Source organism: Myxocyprinus asiaticus, chromosome 45 (genome assembly GCF_019703515.2).
Source record: "Myxocyprinus asiaticus isolate MX2 ecotype Aquarium Trade chromosome 45, UBuf_Myxa_2, whole genome shotgun sequence".
NCBI lineage: Eukaryota > Metazoa > Chordata > Actinopteri > Cypriniformes > Catostomidae > Myxocyprinus > Myxocyprinus asiaticus.
Window position 1 is genome coordinate 32,545,829 of NC_059388.1, and position 19,894 is coordinate 32,565,722.

The 19,894-nt window shown below is 38.7% G+C and overlaps 1 protein-coding gene across 1 annotated transcript in view; it reads left to right on the forward strand.

The window, feature by feature from the left end:
* The window catches only part of LOC127435192 (synapsin-3-like), a 111,190-nt gene that overhangs the window by 89,884 nt on the left and 1,412 nt on the right, over positions 1-19,894 (forward strand). The window contains exons 9-15 of the mRNA XM_051688458.1: positions 1,204-1,346; positions 3,590-3,664; positions 7,566-7,668; positions 13,339-13,470; positions 13,548-13,590; positions 13,738-13,891; positions 15,954-19,894. The exon at positions 15,954-19,894 is cut by the window's right edge and continues 1,412 nt beyond it. Of these exons, the coding sequence (XP_051544418.1) occupies positions 1,204-1,346; positions 3,590-3,664; positions 7,566-7,668; positions 13,339-13,470; positions 13,548-13,590; positions 13,738-13,891; positions 15,954-16,077 (774 nt within the window). The 3' untranslated portion in view covers positions 16,078-19,894. The remainder of the gene's footprint in view (positions 1-1,203; positions 1,347-3,589; positions 3,665-7,565; positions 7,669-13,338; positions 13,471-13,547; positions 13,591-13,737; positions 13,892-15,953) is intronic.

Here is a 19,894-nt window from a genome sequence, read left to right on the forward strand (position 1 = left end):
GAACTGGCCCCATTGACTTCCATTGTAAGTGTTTCAGTGTAATTTTTGGTGTTTTTAAAGAAAATTAGGAACGAGTCGAAAGTATTTTTTGTGGTAATCAATATTATGCCACAAATGCTGTCGATTGAGCTGAACTTGTGTTTGTGTTGAACCCGAAATAGTCCTTTAATGTCAAAGATGAATGTTTAGAGACTTGACAAACTTTGTGTTTTTAATCTCTATGAGATTTGTATGGATGTGTGTGTGTGTATTATGAGTGTGTGTTACGTTGTCTGTAGGGTGTAGTTTGTAATGATCTCAGATCAGTGGTCTCTGTGGGTTGGGTGGAGGGCATTAAAACAGGGGTTTTCCACATGACAAGTGTGATACGACATTTCACAATCACCTTTTTCTGATGGGGTTATTTCCATTCATCATTTCATTATCGTTAATCTTAAACAGAAATAAAAACATCACATTCATAACTGATGGGCTCTCATGCAGGCATACAGTAAATCACAGATCCGCCCTTCTCCACATTCACTAACAAACTCTTTTGAACCAGTTCTTTGTATTGACTCCATTGAACTGACCTTATGACCTTTAGAATTCACAAAAGTGTCTCAGTAACTGACCTTCACACCTTTAAACTGCACTGTCACAGAAAGGTCAAAGGTCACAGGTATGTCTTGATTCAGTGTGCACTCGGTGTCTTTGTGGTCTCCGGATCTTTAATCTAATGCACTTTTAACGTACAGTGACATTTCATTACCTGTAGTCTGTCTGGGTCATTCTGGTGATGTTTATGTCATTGTCAGTGACTTCCTGAAAAACAGAAAGTGCCCCAGAAAAACACAGATAGGCAGAGGATCATTGCAATTCTTTCTGTTAGGTAATAATTCACATTGTGATCGACACAAACCATGTTTCTCCTCACTGAGAGTGAATCTGTATTTAATGTGGTCTGGATGGTGTTTTCTTCGACCTTGTGTAGATTTGTTGATGGTGTTCAGTCACACAACCTGTCCATGTTGACATCTGTCTAATCTGAAGAGCTGTTTCAACATCAACAGCGCAACCTTGTTTTTCCCCTGCTGTCAGATTGTGATCAAAATAGTGTTTTCAGAGAATAATGAAGTGTGTTTGTGTGTTTTATGAGTGTAATAGGGTCATTATTAATATGTGAATGATCTTGAAATGTGATTTTGTTTCTGTGTGATGCAGATAAAGGTGGAGAGCGCTAATGATTTTCAGGACATCACCAGTGTGGTCGCAATAGCTAAAACATACGCAACCGCCGAACCCTTCGTGGACTCCAAGTACGACATCCGGATCCAGAAAATTGGCAATAACTACAAAGCATACATGTAAGAACCTGTTTCAGTGCGTGTGTGGACTGTGTTCAAGTTTTCATTGATTAAATCCATTAATTATATAAACTGGATGTTGTGGTCCGGTGGCTAAAGCTCAGGACTGTAAACCACAAGTGTTCCTGTATGAAGTGTACACCCTTCTCTCTCTAATGCGTCACCCTGCGCTGGCATCCTCACTGGTGTTTGTGGGCAGCCGGAGCACCAGTCATGTGAGGCCATGAGAAAATACACCCATCTGACCAGAGAGACGTGTTTGTGTGTGTGAGAGAGCTTGCTTAATTTGAGAATCACATACTAAACTTGCTATACTACCAGTGCTGGGCAGTAGCAGATTACATGTAATCAGTAGCAGTGTACCGGTAATTACCACGCAAACCAAGCAATTGCATGGGGCCCCGGGCATCGGGGGGCCTCCGGTCGGACTGCAAAACGTTTAAGGGATGACACGCTGTTTTGTGTTCACGCACAGATACACTGTTTTCAGCGGTTGCGTAGCAGTTCACGTGCATTGTGAAGGCTAAGTGCTGAAGGTTCACCCATTCATGCAATTCAAAACATTTCAAGATCCTTAAAGGGACAGTTCACCCAAAAATAAAAACTCTCTCATCATTTACTCACTCTCATGTCATCCCAGATGTGTATGACTTTCTTTCTTCTGCTGAACACAAATTAAGATTTTTAGAAGAATATTTCAGCTCCGTAGATCCATACAATGCGAGTGAATGGTGACCAGAACTTTGAAGCTCCAAAAAGCACATAAATGCAGCATAAAAGTATTCCATAAGACTCCAGAGGTTTAATCCATGTCTTCAGACATGATATGATAGGTGTGGGTGAGAAACAGATCAATATGTAAGACCTTTTTTACTATAAATCTCCACTTTCACTTTCACATTCTTCTCCTTTTGTTTTTGGCGATTCACATTCTTCATGCATATTGCCACCAACTGGGCAGGGAGAAGTAAAAAAGACTGAAATATTGATCTGTTTCTCACCCACACCTATCTTATTACTTCTGAAGACATGGATTAAACCACTGGAGTCTTATGGATCACTTTTATGCTGACTTTATGTGCTTTTTGGAGCTTCAAAGTTCTGGTCACCATTCACTTGCACTGTATGGACCTACAGAGCTGAAATATTCTTCTAAAAATCTTCATTTGAGTTCTGCAGAAGAAAGAAAGTCTTGACTGGACAGTAATAAATAATATTCAGCTAGGTTCCAAAATATAAGTGTGTGAAGTTGTTTTTGCACACCCTGTTCATTTATAAAAATGTTTAGTATAAATATATGTACATAAATATTGCCTTTTTACTGCTGTATTTTTGCATTGGTGCATACAAATTAAATATATTATAAATTAAATACCATTCTTCCTTGTGTTCATTTAGTGAAAATGTATTTATTTTTATTTATTTATAATATTTTATATATAATATTTTATAATATATAATATTTTATTTAAAGATATTTATTTAAATAAACATTTTGAATCTACTTGGCGACAATGGCTGGATATATCATCACTGGATATAAAAGTCATGTCACCAAATGCACCCAAACTAGATTTGAGATTTTTAGTTTCATTGATTTAATGAACTGAGACCCATACGGTCACATGACCACATGTCTCTGTCAGTCAGATTCATGTAAGGCCTATTCACACCAAATTCGTGACGAATTTGCAAAATTAACTGCCAAAGAAAGGTCTATTCACACCAAGGCCGAAGCAAATAAAATAAACTTTTTCAAATTTCTCCCCTCTACAAACATTTATTCTTATTAATATATTTAACACAGTTAAGGCATTCATTTACCTAATTTGGCATAAATGTTTCATCATGCTTTTTCCATGTTTTTGATGCATTTAGAGTAATATAGATTCTATGTTTTTTGTTGCATACGTCCCGTGTCTACTGTCTTTATTTTTATGCATATATTTTTCAACGAATCAATTCAAAAAGAACTCTCAAACCCAGATTTTCTTTTTAAATGTTTGGATAAAACAACACAAGATACAGTGATATAAATAAACGTGGAATAAATTAGATTTATTTAAACAGGTATAGCATAAAATATGATGCATTACATTAAAATAATATTTAAAAAATGACACAGCCTCATGGTCTTTTCTCTATTTATTATTGCATATTTGTCTTGAATTCAGGGTTTCTTGTGCGTAATGAGAAAAAGAGCTGTTACAGGAATACTTTGTGTTTTTACATCCTTGTTTCAGGAGAACATCTATCTCAGGAAACTGGAAGGCAAATACAGGTTCTGCAATGCTGGAACAGATTGCTATGACAGACAGGTGAGATTCATACACATTCATAATATCAGTCTTCCACTCACTACAGTGACAAACAACAACACCTCGTACTTTATTATCACTATTTTTTCACGTTTTAGAACAATAGTAAAGTTATCAAAACTATAGTATGGGAATTATATAGTGATTATATCAGTGAAATGTTTGGACACACTTGACTGAATTGATGTTTTTTATGATCTCAAAAACCTTTTCATCTAAAGACTTATACTAGAAATTTGTTTAATAGACAAATAGTTATAAATTGTGCCTACACATGAATTTCTGTACAAAACTAAACCACAGGCCATCCAGCTCTCTGGATGTTAGCGATTTTACCTGGGGGAAAAAAGGTTGTGAACCCCTAAATTAGTGGATCAATGGAAGAATTGTAGTCTAAATGTTTGAGCCTGTACGGTAAATCAGTTCAAAACTCTTAAACCCGGAGCGGCCCAGTACCGATCCTAGAGGGAACGTTGATCACGGGAAAAAAAGATATTATGGTATTATTCAACAACCACTTGCTTGAGCTGCATAAAATAGGTGTCGTTTTAAAGCTTAGACTCTTATCTTTACAATTAATATATCTGATCTGACCAATTCTAAAACACTGCTTTTAAATTTGCTGATAAATTAGAACTGTTCAATTTTCATAATTCACAAATTTACAATCACGTCAATCAAATTTAGAACCAGTAAAAAGATCAAAAGATCACACAGCCATGTGTTATATGTCTCTGGAAATGTCTTGATTAGTAGAATGCAACGAGCAAATTTGTTTCACTCAGTGACCAAATTACAGTGAGTATTAGCGTGTGAAATCCACATGTATAATAAACAGATAAACAGAATTTTGTCACATTTTGGTTTATTACTTCATCAAAAATAGACATGACATAGAAAATGGCATATCACTAGTATAAGTTTTGCATTCCCTCACAATAAGTTTTGCGTTCCCTCGCAATAAGTTTTGCGTTCCCTTGCAATATATTTTGCGTTTCCTCTTAATAGTTTTGCGTTCCCTTGCAATAAGTTTTGTGTTCCAACACAATAGTTTTGTGCTCCTTCGCAATATGTTTTGCGTTCCCTCTAATAGTTTTGCATTCCCTCACAATAATTTTGTGTTCCCTCGCAATAGTTTTGCGCTCCTTCGCAATAAGTTTTGCATTCCCTCGCAATACTTTTGCATTCCCTCGCAATAATTTTGTGTTCCCTCATAATAGTTTTGCGTTCCCTCGCGATAAGTTTTGTGTTCCCTTGTAATATTTTTGCGTTCTCTTGCAATATGTTTTGCGCTCCCTCGCAATAGTTTTGCGTTCCCTCGCAATAGTTTTGCATTCCCTCGCAATAAGTTTTGCATTTTCTCGCAAGTTTTGCGTTCCCTCGCAATAGTTTTGCATTCCCTTGCAATAGGGAGGGAACAATGTCTCGTTCCCTCCATCAGGGAACAGAGGTTACGAAAGTAACCAGGACGTTCCCTATCTGTCACTCACTCGACGTTGTGTCGATGTAGTGACACTAGGGGTCCCTATACAAAACGCCACAACTGAACTGTGTTGCATGAACTGGCAGTGTGTGACGGGCAGACTGCTGTGTGCCTCGTAGCCAGCGCACCAGGTCATCACGTAACCTCCCCCAATGCTCTTATGAGTGTCGAATGGTCCATCAGGAACAAGTCGACTGCCCAACTATAGGGACAGGCTAGCCCAGTCGAGGCCTCTTTTCCCTCTCTTTTCTCCCCAAAAAGAGTGGAATTTGTTAACTGACTGGGAGCCATAAGTGTCTGCATCGGGGGATGTCCCTCCCTAGGGGAAGACACCGCGGAGACCACTCCCCACCCGGGGGGGGGGGGGGTATTTTGAGTGGAATACCTCACATGGTCTTACCGAGTCTTGTTGGAAGTATGTCATGCGGAGAGGTCCCATGGTAGGTCCTACCTGAAGGGGGAGGAGTTTCTACAGAGCATGGCGACTGGGGGCAGAGGGGCCTCTGCCCAAGGAAGATGCAGTTTGCTGTCAGGGAAACAATTTTGCGGAAGATATCACATGGGGTCGCCTTCAGGGAACCAGCACATGTGGAGCACCTACCTCAGTACAGGGGCTCATTAGCGCACGTACTGGGCCGGTCAGCAAGTTTCTCTGCAAACTCAGCTGCCAGAGGGCTAAGGAGGAAAGTCTTCCAGGGATCACAGTCTGTGAACACGACTGGGAGTCAAGAGCACACATCTTCACCTCAAGGGAGGGGAAAGGCGCTATGCGCAAGCGGTACATCCGGCCAGTGGTCCCGGAACTTACCTGCTCGTGCCTGCCAATACACGGGACGAGACCGGCTCAACCCGGAGATTGTAGAACCCCGCAAAGGTGTTGGGTGTTGCCCAGCCCGTTGCTCTGCAGATGTCTGCCAAAGAGGTGCCACTGGCCAGGGCCCAGAAGGCCGCCACACTCCTGGTGGAGTGGGCTCGTAACCCTGCAGGGAGTGGCACGTCCTGAGCCTGATATGCCATTGTGATGGCGTCGATGACCCAGTGGGCGATCCTCTGTTTGGAGACAGCGCTTCCTTTCCGCTGTCCACCAAAGCAAACAAAGAGCTGCTCAGAGCTTCTAAGGCTCTGCATGCAATCCAATTAGATGCGAAAAGCTCTAGGCTGGGTCTGCCTCCTCCTGGGGCAGCACTTACAGGTTCACCACCTGATCCCTAAAAGGAGTCGTGGGAACCTTGGGCACATAGCCCGGTCGGGGTCTCAGGATCACGTGAGAGTAACCCGGACCAAACTCCAGGCACGATTCGCTGACAGAGAACGCCTGCAGGTTTTGATAGAAGTGAGTGCAATCAGGAGGGCAGTCTTCAAAGAGAGTGCCTTAAGCTCAGCTGACTCCCAAGGGCTCAAAGGGAGCTCCCTGTAGACCCGAAGGACTACGGTGAGGTCCCATGAGGGGACGAGGTGCAGTCTGGAGGGATTCAACCTCCTAGCGCCTCTCAGGGACCTGATGATCAAGTCGTGCTTCCCCAAATACTTACCATCTACTGTATCGTGATGCGGCGAAATAGTGGCTACATTCACCTTCAAGGTGGAGGGGGACAGCCTCCCCTCCAGCCTCTCCTGCAGGAAGGAAAGCACTGATCCGACTGCGCATCTCTGGGGGTCTTTGTGTCGGGAAGAACACCACTTAGCGAACAGACGGCACTTCAAGGCATACAGGCGCCTCGTAGAGGGAGCCCTAGCCTGAGTGATCGTGTCTACCACCGCGGGTGGTAGGCCACTTAGGTCTTCCGCGTCCCGTCCAGGGGCCAGACGTGGAGATTCCAGAGGTCTGGTCGCGGGTGCCAGATGGTGCCCCGTCCCAGAGAAAGAGGGTCCTTCCTCGGGAGTTCGCCGGGGGGGCTGTCGCGAGGAGCGTGAGATCCGAGAACCATGTCTGGGTGGGCCAGTAGGGTGCTACTAGGATGATCTGCTCCTCGTCCTCCCTGACCTTGCACAGGGTCTGTGCAAGTAGGCTTACTGTGGGAAATGCGTATTTGCGTAGTCCAGGGGGCCAGCTGTGTGCCAGCGCATCTATACCGAGGGGTGCCTCAGTCAGGGTGTACCAAAGCGGGCAGTGGGAGGATTCCCGGGAAGCAAACAGGTCTACCTGTGCTCGACTGAATCAACTCCAAATCTGCTTTTTTTTTTTTTTTTTTTTTTTTAAAGTAGAGGTATTTGGGGCTACCAAGAGTGACCCCTAGTGTCACTATATTGACACAACATCGAGGGAGTGACAGATAGGGAACTTCAGAATTATTCTTTTTTTTAATGTATATATATATATATATATATATATATATATATATATATATATATATATATATATATTTCAAAGCATTTTCTCATATTCATCATGTCTAAATAGTTTGATTGTGTTGACAGGTATCGTGTGTGGGTCGACTCGTGCTCGGAGATGTTTGGAGGTCTGGAAATTTGTGCTGTTAAAGCGGTCCACGGCAAAGATGGCAAAGACTACATTATAGAGGTCTGTTCAGACAGTCACATCACAGACACATCTGTACAGATAAAACATACAGCGAGAATCAGACAGTCAGGTGATTATTATAACATTTCCATACAGTAACTGTGACATTTGATGCATTAGAATGTGCTGATTCTTGCACATTCCTGCTATTCGTTTTTTTATGATCAGGGTGCAAATTTAAAATTTAAAATCATGTTTAGTTGATATGCGATAAACTTGGTTAATATGCAGCGATATGCGATGCAATAAACCTAAGATTAATGGGTTAAAAAAGAAGAGATACCTCAAGAATATCCAAGGGACATAAAGTGACTGTGTAAATTGTATTATCCAGCATTAAACAAATGGAAATCTAAACAAACGATAAATGAACAATTTACATGTGAATCACAAAATAAACAAATTATGAGGATAAATAGAACATTGACATTTTCCCAACTCCCTTCACTCCCACATAATCTCTTCTCATGTTGTTTATATGTATTTATATTTTTATCTGAAAAACTAGGCCTCCTGAACAAAGTAGACTTTATGCTAAGCAAATGCCTTATATTATTATTATTGGAAAAATTATTTTCCAATCTATCCCAGTGCTCTTCTCCATTGTGCAAAATAAAACATTCATTGGGAGTTATACCAGCATCTTTATATATATATATATTTATAATTTTATCCCCTTTCCTCCCGATATGGAATGCCCAATTCCCACTACTTAGTAGGTCCTCGTGGTGGCGCTGTTACTCACCTCAATCCGGGTGGCGGAGGACAAGTCTCAGTTGCCTCCGCTTCTGAGACCGTCAATCCGTGCATCTTATCACGTGACTCGTTGTGCATGACACCGCGGAGACTCACAGCATGTGGAGGCTCATGCTACTCTCCACAATCCACACACAACTTACCACACGCCCCATTGAGAGTGAGAACCACTAATCATGATCACGAGGAGGTTACCCCATGTGACTCTACCCTCCCTAGCAACCGGGCCAATTTGGTTGCTTAGGAGACCTGGCTGGAGTCACTCAGTACGCCCTGGATTCGAACTCGTGACTCCAGGTGTGATAGTCAACGTCAATACTCGCTGAGATACCCAGGGCCCCATTGGGTGTTATACCAGCATCTTAAAATCCTGCACCTCAGACACAGTCATTCAGATTTTAAGTTGTCTTCCTGAAGAGGGCATTTACCAGTGTTCTGAAATATTCGGTTGCACTGGGCAGAGCATACATGAAAATTCATGAGTTTCCGGTATCGTGTTATAGCGACACTGAAAATATTAGTGCCTGCTTGGAATACAATGTATCTAAACTGTGTTTTCGTAAAGGTAATTACGTTTCATCGTCAAACGAAGTTAAGCTTAACTGTTCATCTTTTCACAACAATTAATAGATTGTGCATGCACTAATATTTTCAGTGCCGCTTTAACACAAAACAGGAAACTCATGAATAGTCATGTATGCTCCACCCAGTGCAACCGAAAATCTTAGAAACCGAATATTTCAGAACACCGGCCAAAAAAGTGGAATCCTCCATTGGGCTGCATGCAAAACTCAGAATATTTGTGACTTTTTGACAGGAAACATTTTGTACACGAAAAGTATGTTTATTTAAATCTACTAATTTCAAGGATTGGACATAAAATACCAATGGAAATATGCCCTCGTAATCTGCAGAAAGTGATATTAAAAAAATATTACGAATGACTGTGATTGGTGCATCCTGAACAGCGCTGAGAAAAGCAACAGGTGTCACGTGACAACACCGTTTATGCACCACTTTAATAGAGGTAGGACAATCATTTACACATTAATAATTATACTAAGGACATTTAATAGAAAATAAAAAGTATTTTCTGTGTGGTAAAATTGCCCAAATGTTGGTCGGGACATTTCCCCTTTTTCTGCAAGTTGATCGGGACATGTCCCTACCATCCCTACCTAAAATTACACCTATGTTTACACACATATTGTTTATGTCTTGTGTCTATACTTTTGAAACAGTGAGTATTTTAATGTTTACAGATTATTGACCCCATTGACTTCCATTGTAAGTGTCTCACTGGAACACACATTTGTGCTTTTATTAGAGAGTTGAAATGAATGTTTGCACAACACAATGATTGATGATTTATTTTGTACCTACAATGAATTCTAGTTTTAAAATGTTTTCGAATGTTTCCACTTATTTCAGTATATTGTGTTCAGAGGCCCAGGGGGGTCTCATGTCCCATCAACTTTGAAAACAAATGTTTTATATATGCTTGAATATGTGGGCCCCACAGCTTATATGAGGCCCCCTCAATAGGGCCCCGTGACTATGAGGGGCCCCAGCCCTGTTATAGGACCCTTTTGCCTTCTTGTTTCTAATTACATTTTTTGAGCCACTCTTTAACTCTATAACGCCACGTGTGTCATACTTGATACATGACTTTCTGAAGCCTCTCCATCATCAGCATGATCATAACTTTGCTGAATAACCTGTTGTATACGAGCTACTATAGATTTCTACTGCCTCCTGGTGAAAGTTTCCATGCTCTTCCTTGTCATCATTTCCAGAATGGCTCCCTTCATATTGTGATGCACTCGTCTGTTCGGTGTGAAATCTTTGCTGATATTGATCAAGTAAAATTAGCAATAATGTTTATATTGTTACTGATATGTCAAAATTATTATTTATTGAATTGAAGCAACATTCAAAAACAGACTCGTAGCTCATGTGAACGTCCGGGCAGGGGATTTTGGCATAAACTTCACTGGGCTTTTTGGATGGGAGAATAATAATGGTAGCCAAGCTGTAGGGTCATTGCAAACAGAATTTACAATAAAATGACCAAATGACCACTGTTTTTAAGCCCCACACCTTTCAACCCTTCAAAGCTCTCTCAATGAAGGGGAAGGTATTTGAAGGAAATCGGGTTTAGGGATAGAACGCACCCCATCATTCAGATGAGTTAGAAAAGATATGGCAGCATGAGCCAGAACGGCATGAACTCTTCGCCAAGTTTAACCCAACTACATGTGTAGATGCTGCAGGGGCCTATTTGTTAAATTCTTCAATATTTAAAGTGTTTGATGAAGTTAAAATATTTCATAAAGTATTATTTCCCCTTTAAATATATGCACATTTACACATATATTACACATTTTGTTACATGCTTGTTTTTTTTATTTTTATTTGTTGTAATTACAAGTATTTACATTGAGTTTACATGATGTATAACAAACGTTAAAATGGTACCTTCTCTTTCAGAACAGTGGCTGTTCTGCAAATGTGTTTTGGTCGAGTGGTTTCTGTACCACATCTGTGCTGTGTATTTGAGTAAACTCCTGACATGTGGTAGAATTGTCAAAAAATGCACATTTTTTTTACTTTCAAATGTTTTTAGTACCATTAGACAAAAAAAAAAAAAAAAAAAAAAAGAAAGAAAATTCCCATTTGGTGTTTTTACTCATTTTTTTCTTCCACAGTATTTAAATGTTTATTTTCTGCCACATTAGTTAATTAAATCTTTTTTTCCTGTCCTTTTCACTAAATGTGTTAATATATATGCATATATATATATATATTGAAATCACTGCACCAATTGTTATTTCAGAAATCTTCTATATTATATTTTGACTGTCCTGTTTCTTTTTCTGCATATATTAAAGGATGTAGAGGCAATCATATCATATACATTCATATTTTTCTTTGTATTTATTATTTATATCATTTATTTGTCTATTACAGCATGTCATATTTCATTTTTTTAATCTGAGATACCTTTTTGCCCTCTAAAAGCAAATATAATAATTTTCTAATAGATTTTAAAATGATAACAAAGTTTCCTATTTAGCCTTTCAAGAGGAAAGAACAATAATATTATAAATATAACACTTTGTAAAGTTTCTGTCAGATACATGTCAGAATGCAAATGGCATATTTAACCTGTAAAGCCTAAAGTATCAAATCTGATACACATAATTTCAAAATAGTAATTTATTAACTTAAACATAGTGCTTTGAAACAACGATAGGCTAGTCTTATAAAGCAAACATTTGTTGTCAAAAAATGTCAATAACTTTAATTATAATGTTACTTTGAACTTTTAAAATAAGTCGCAAGTCCGCCACAATTTTAAATAGATCGATATAAACATTGAAACCACTTTTTTCACAAATAACCACTAGATGGTGCCATAAACATGTGAAACTTACATACTATAGGTTGTTTGACTCATCAGCTTGAACAGAGACTGAAACCGGAGCCGTCAAACATTGTGTGTCGTATTTGATCTGACTGTAAATAACAGAACAGGTATTAAAGTTGTAACGGTGGCTGTCCTAAATTAAATTAGAAGAATTAATGAAGGTAAATTGAACCAAATTGTTCCGGCGCCAGACAAGTCAAAACTTGTAAAAAAAAATAAAAATAAAAAATAAATATATATATATATATCAATTTGAATTTCCCGGCAAATAGCTCATAAACCACCGATACACAAAATGAATGCCGTCTTATACCCACAATAACACATTGAATATGGACTTAAATGACACATTCACAAATTGAAGGTTTTCAGGTAAAAAAAAAAAAAGGAAAAATGCTATTTAAGAAAACAGAGAAAAAACAGATACACAATGTTCACTTTTCAAACAGTATTTGTATTTTTTTTTTTCTCGAAATGACAAAAAACACTAATGAAAACACAAACAGTACCAAGGAGATTGCTGCTTAAATTCAGTTCAGACTTTCGTTTGATTTCACCAAAAGAGTCCTTTATTCACAGTACGTCTGTGTGTGCGTGTGTAGTGAGTGTGTATGTATGTGTGTGTTGACTGCGTGAAGCCGGCGATGTAGCGGCCCCACCACTGAACATTCAGGGCCTGGAAAAAAGTTTGAAGTCTTTGCGTGTGGTTATAAGAGGATGGACAACAATGCTAATACCTGTGGCAGGTGAGACAGGCTGGAGTTATGTTGCACCAGGCAGGTGAACCGTGCAGAGCTCAATTCCTCCGTCACTTTGCAATCGCACCTGGTCAGCGCACACAGAGAATCCAGTAACAAATGGTTTAAATCAATGAAAATTGATTGTGTGGATGACAGTAATATTCATTAAATAGTTACAGTTATTAATAGCATTAGTGATAATAATAATAATCAGATTAAAAACTCACTCTAGCCTGTTTATAGTGGTCAAACAACATAGTAACTTGCAGTCACATGTTTTTAACGCCATTTGAAATCATTTGACAATAGCGCTGCTTAGTGGCCACCATGACTTACTGCAGTCTGAACACCTGCGCACACGGTAATGAGAATTTGGGAGAAAATGAGCTCAACTGTCATGAAAATAATGTCACAATGCAATAATTCTCATTAGGCAAAATTATTTGTTTCTTTTGATTTTTTGGGGTGAAGTATGACCTGCACATGTTGTCATGAGGTTCAGGTTAGTTCCAGGGGCGGGGCCAGAAGGGTGGCACGGGGTGGCAGCTGCCACCCTAAAAATGAGCTTTGCCACCCCAACTCAGACCCCGCATGGTCCGTGTCTGGGAGGACACAGCGTTCCGCCGTCAGATGAACTTACTGGATGCCACCCCTTGCTCGACTCTTGCCACCTCTTTTCCACCCCTGGCAAAAAATACTGGACATGTTCCTGGTTAGTTCAGCTATAAAATGTTTGTTGTTCAGGTGATGGACAGCTCGATGCCTCTGATTGGTGAACATGTGGAGGAGGACCGACAGCTCATCTGTGATCTGGTCATCAGTAAAATGGCGTTTGCTCTGCTGGGGGTCACGATACCACAGACGTCAACCAGCAAGGTACTGCAGCCATTGACTGATTAAACTAGAACTAAACATGTGACGGGTTTAACTCATGTGTGTTTGTGTCTCTATAGACTCAGTCTGGACCGCAGACGACACAACCCAGACGAGCAGCAGGTAAACAATAAACTGATATCTAAAGTCGCATGTAATAAAGCATTGTTGTTCTGAATGTGAGTTCAGCTGTGATTGGTTTGTTGTTATGTATTCAGACCTTCACAAATGTGTGTGTGTGTGTGTGTGTGTGTGTGTGTGTGTGTGTAGGTGGTCCTCGTTCTGCTTCTGGTTCTCCATCTCAGTCGGGTCAGGCGTCACCACAGCGGGCTCGATCTGCCACTACCTCACCCAGTCAGGCCTTCCAGCCCGGTCCAATCCCGTCATCCGGATCCGCCTCACAGAAACAAGCCCCACAGCTCAAGTAAGAACATGATCTGATCCACTCACTCATCACAGATCATGTCATGTGTTTGTGTCCCATCACATTGACGCGTCCTGTCTGACTTACTTCTTGCTTTGCTTTCAAACATTTTCACATTCTTTCATTTTAGAAATCTCAAATCCAACCCTCAAGACATTTGTGCAACTGTAGTGCAATGGTATTTCAGCCTAAAAGTATTTAAAGCATTTATGGCATAATGTTGATTACCACAAAAATTCATTTCGACTCGTCCCTCCGATGTGTGTTTCAGTGTGTTTCAGTGAGACACTTACAATGGAAGTCAATGGGGTCAATAATCTGTAAACATTAAAATACTCACTGTTTCAAAAGTATAGACACAAGACATAAACAATATGTGTGTTAACATGATTTTACTGTGATAAAATCACTTACTAACCACGTCTGTGGAAAGTTACAGACAATTATACAACTTTGTGGCCATGATGTAACGTCAACAAACCCTAAAATGATGATTTAAACAACTTTACAACTCAAATAATAAACAAGATTTAACAGAAGAATTAATGTAAGTGCTTTTATAAAATTATAAGCTTCACATTATTTAACCTCTTGAAACCTGAGCGTCATTTCCCTTTATGATTTGTAACTAGTAGCACCTAATAAACATGCAGATAATAAATAATAAAAAATAAAAAAAGCATTCTAGGGCAAATAGTTTTCCTAATAATGTATGTCCACATATGTGGACAGCGGGACTAAGTTGTGACATTTTAAATAACTCTAAGCTATAGAAAGTGAGATTTTGTTTAATTAAATTGTTTATGTTTGCAGGAGTGTTGATTATTCATGTTTCTAAGATGTTAATCAGAAATTAGCATAATTAATTCAGATTCAAAGTAATGTCCAGCATCATCCAATCACTGTCAATCATGTTAAAATAAAATGATACATTATAAATTCTGAATCTATGTACTGATTATCATTGTCTCATGTCTGTCAAACATGTTGAGTGATCCAAACATCATCTGCAGCCTGAAACTGAACTTTTGATCAGATTTTAGGAGTGAATGCACTTAACTGCATAGAGAGCTATAGGATGCTCCCTTGCTCCCTATTTAGTGAATGACTTAACCTCCAGTGTGCTGTCTGACTGCACTGGTCTCAGAACAGTTTGAAATGCACCTTATTTTCATCCTAACTCCATATAAAGCCTCTGAAACACACATTTATCAGTTTTTAGCATGAACACATTTATTCTCAGTGTGATAATGTTCAGTAAATATATAGGAATACATGAACTAATGTTAGTGAATAGAACCGTATTGTGCAGTGATGACAAATAAAATATAACAAAATATATGTTAAAATGAAGTGAAATGACCCACAGATGTGTTAGAGTTGAACGTCTGTTTTTCAACTTTTGTGGGAATAATGTCCCAAAATCCACGTATGTGGACATCATGTTTATCAGCGCATTGAAGTGTGAAAAATGAACAGATTTTTGAAAGCAGCATATCAAATGAAACTAGAGACTCTACTCTTTACACCCAAACAGGTTTCAATGAAAAAACTTCAAGAGATTTCTTACCAGAGGCACTTTTGTTGGCTCTGCGCCCATATAAGCGCTTCAAGGAAATCAACATCATGTTGTTGTGACTCGGTGCGGCAGAAGTTTAACCCTTTATATGACAGTCTAGAGTCTTGTGAACAGCATTCAGTCAGGTTTTATTAATTGAAAGCCAAAATACGTTAAGTCCATGCATGTGGACGCAAGGTCGCATGAGGTTAAACCCTCTGCAAGTGTCTCACTGTAACCTTGATTTTTGTTTTTTTTAAAGAAAAGGAGGGACGAGTGGAAATTTTTGTGAATTTACACTGAGTAATTTGTGATTTTAGAATGTAAATCTGGGCTCATTTAGATGTTTTAACAAATAATGAATCTGTCTTTGCAAAGTCACAACAATGCATGACTACATTCAGTGTTTCTGTTTCTTTCGTCAGTGCTGTCCATTCCTCCTCCTTTCATCTCAGTGATATGTGTGTGTTGTGTAGTTCTGAAGTGTGTGTCATTATCTTGCAGTAAGTCGCAGTCACTGACGAACACATTCAGCGAGACGCTGCGCGGCAACATCACAGACGACGAGGCCAAAGCTGAAACCATCCGCAGTCTGCGCCAGTCTTTCGCCAGCCTCTTCTCTGACTAACACACACACTTAGAAACATATACACAATCACACACACTCATAATACACACACAGGTGTTGGTGTGACGGTCACACACATTCAGACAGCAGCAGAATACGGTTGTCAGTCCTGTTTTTTAGTGATAAATAAGGTTGTGTTCACACACAGTTCAGTTATAAACAATAACGACAAACTGATATTTTCAGGACTCATAATCGTATTTGCGGTAAACTCGTTCTGTGTGAACTAGGGGTTGTATAGACTACTCAACTAGAACTAATGTAGTACTGTATAACATATTAATTATGTCTATTTCTTTCGATCCATTCACATACAATACAATGTCGGGATGACGTCACGACTAGTTGAATTCTGACTGTTAAAAATCAGTAGTCGTGCAACCCCTTGTGTGAACAGAACCAGACTGGACAACTAGTTACCTGTCACGTCAAACAGTGCAAGAGCCACTCTCCCTGAACACACACACTTATCTCACTTATCTCTGTGTGTGTTGTGTTTTTTCATGTGGTGTTCTAGTAATTGTGAGAAATGAGTTGTGTGTAGGGTTGCCACCCATCCAGGATTTTCCAGGATCATCCTGGTTTTTGGCCATGTGTCCTGTAAAAATGTAATTCCATTCCGTGATGCAAAAGGTCCCAGAATTTCAGCATTTTCCCGACACGTTCACACATATGAATCCTTGTTTATAAGCACACTATGCAAGGAGGAGAATCAAACACATTCTCATATGAATCATAAGAAAGTCTGACCCTTGGTAAATATGAGAAAAGAAGGCTGTGAAAAATATATCCTTATTGTTTATCCTTTTAATCTTTCATTCAAAATATTCACAAAAATATTCACAGAGGTGCACGCTGGTGGACTCTCCTCTTCAGTTCACCCAACAGGTGTTCTATGGGGTTCAGGTCAGGGGACTGGGTTGGCCATGGCAGAACCTTGATTTTGTGGTCAGTGAACCATTTTTGTGTTGATTTTGATGTTTGTTTTGGATCATTGTCCTGTTGGAAGATCCAACCAGGGCCCATTGTATGCTTCATTGAGGCAGTCAGGTTTTGATTTTTTATCTGTTGGTATATGATAGAGTCCATGATGCCATGTATCCGAACAAGATGTCCAGGACCTCTGGCAGAAAAACAGCCCCACAACATTAAAGACCGTGGGCATTGGGTGGTACTTCATATTTCTGTGCACCATACCCATCTCTGGTGTTTGCTGTTTCATCTGACCATAGAACCCGGTCGCATTTGAAGTTCCAGTAGTGTCTGTCAAACTGAAGATGCTTGAGTTTGTTGTTGGATGAGAGCAGAGGCTTTTTTTCTTGAAACCCTCCCAAACAGCTTGTGGTGATGTAGGTGACGTCTGATTGTAGTTTTGGAGACATTCTGACCCCAAGACCCAACTAATTTCTGCAATTCTCCAGCTGTGATCCTTGGAGATTCTTTGGCCACTTGAACTATCCTCCTTACCGTATGTGGAGACAATATAGACACACGTCCTCTTCCAGGCCGATTCTTAAGATCTCCAGTTGATTGGCACTTCTTAATTATTGCCCTGATGGTGGAAATGGGCATTTTCAATGCTTTGGTTATTTTCTTATAGCCACTTCCCATTTTTTGAAGCTCAACAACCTTTTGCCGCACATCAGAACTATATTCTTTAGTCTAACCCACTGTGATTGATTAAGGGAATTTGGCGTGTTTGTTCCTCATATTTATACCCCTGTGAAACAGGAAGTCATGGATGAACAATTTCATGTTCCTAGTCACCCAGGTGCACTAAAACATTTAAAATATTAATGGGAATATACTTCAGATATATTTTACTCATTAGAATTTCTAGGGGTGCCAATAATTGTGGCCAACGTGTTTTGGAGAAAAATATTTATTTAATAATGAGAGATTTCCTCTCTTTCAGTTGTTTTATTCAGTTAAAGGTTAGATTTCTGTGAATATTTTGAATGAAAGACCAAAAGGATAAACAATAAAGACATATATTTTTCACAGCCGCCTTTGCTCATATTTATTAAGGGTGCCAATATTTTTGGCCACCAGTGTAATGCTTTAATGTTCAGTAAAACATGTACAAAAAAGGATCATCTTTCCTTTTACTGTAAGATCTCTTATAGGTTCATAATGCCCAACATTTCTAAAATTTAAAAAAGGGAGAAAAAAGGCTATTTTTAAGATTTACACATTTCAATTTCATAACAAAAATTCCATCAAACTGAATTGTGTGATCTGTAACCAAATTAAATGACATTTTACTTCATTTTGTTAAAGATTACTCATTTCAATTTGATGGAAAATCTTGAAAATATTTTTCTGAGGGAATGTTTATGTGCATTTATTTGATTTCCTTTGGTGTAAGTGTATGAATGTTTTTTATACTTTATATATTATTTTATACTTACTACGTATATATTTATACATTTTAAAACATTTTAATTGTTCGGTGTGAACCAGAAAACTGCTTTGGGCCAGAATAAGTAAATAATATGTTAAACTTACATTACACAATACATAAAATTATTATTATTTTATTTTATGTTTTTACACATTTCTATTTCATAACAAAATTCCATCAAATTGAATTGAGTAATCTTAAAAGTCAAAATAAAATAAAATAAATAAATATTTAAAATTGTATTTAATTTAGTTAAATTGCACAATTATTTTGTGTATTTTGTTATGAAAGTGAAATGCTTATCTTAAAAGTAGGCTAAAATATTTTGCATTAATGAGTGCATTGATGTTAAGGTTTGAGTGCAGTAATTTCCATATCAAACAAGGAATAAACAATCATAAATAATGTTTTATTTCTTGCATGACGTTTTTCAGTCATTGATCAGGTGTACAGGTGTACAGGGCCAAGTTGGCAACCCTACCTGTGTGTCATCCACTGTTTGTGGTCGGAGTGTGACTCAATGCTGCGCTTTACACTTGGTTCAAAATAAAAAAAAGCATTTGAAGCTGCTGTTGCCTAAATAAGATTTAACAACTTGTGTGAATAAAAAAGGGGTTTTGACTTCAGTTATTGCTTCACACAGACAGCATGTAAACACAACAGTTCAAGAGTCACACCTGTTAGTGAGCACACAAACACAACCTCGGTTTAGTTTCCGGACGTCATCATTTTCCAAAGTATGTGGTAATGGAGAAGGATTTTGAAGCCCTCTGTTTTTGGTGGAGGAAAAACATCATTCCAGTGTGGATGAGAGGTGTAAACGTAGCGATTAATGTGTTTTCAAACAAAAACAAGTACACATTTTAACCAGTTTATTAGAAGATTATAAACACTGATCTTGTTTGGCTTCGAGAAGTGTGATGCATCAATATCCGAGTTTGTTTAGCTGATCATATCTGATTTACTCTAATGCAAACGTGTATCGACCAGCAATATTCCCCTGTAGGAATATAAACTCTGCTGTTCTGATGAAAGAGTCTCGTCTTCCATCATAAATGGATAAATGGAAATCTTCCCTTTATTAACAGTAATGATGATGTGCTTGAGTTCTGTCTGTTCTTCTACAATCGTCTTTTGGCTGATTTACACCTTACGCTAAAAGAGACCTTACATCTTCGTAAAGAATAAAAAGTGCATTTGCATTTATGATTAAGCAATGTGGGTCATTAGAGAAAAACATCCTGTTTGTCTTGATGTACTGGAATGAAAAACAACATTTAAATGAGCTTAACACTTTATAAAAAATACTAATAGATGGACTCTTACATAAAGTAAGATTATGTTCATGATTAATATTCTAAACTCAGTATTTCATGTTGGTCTGTTTGGTTTGATTAATATTGTACAGTATCG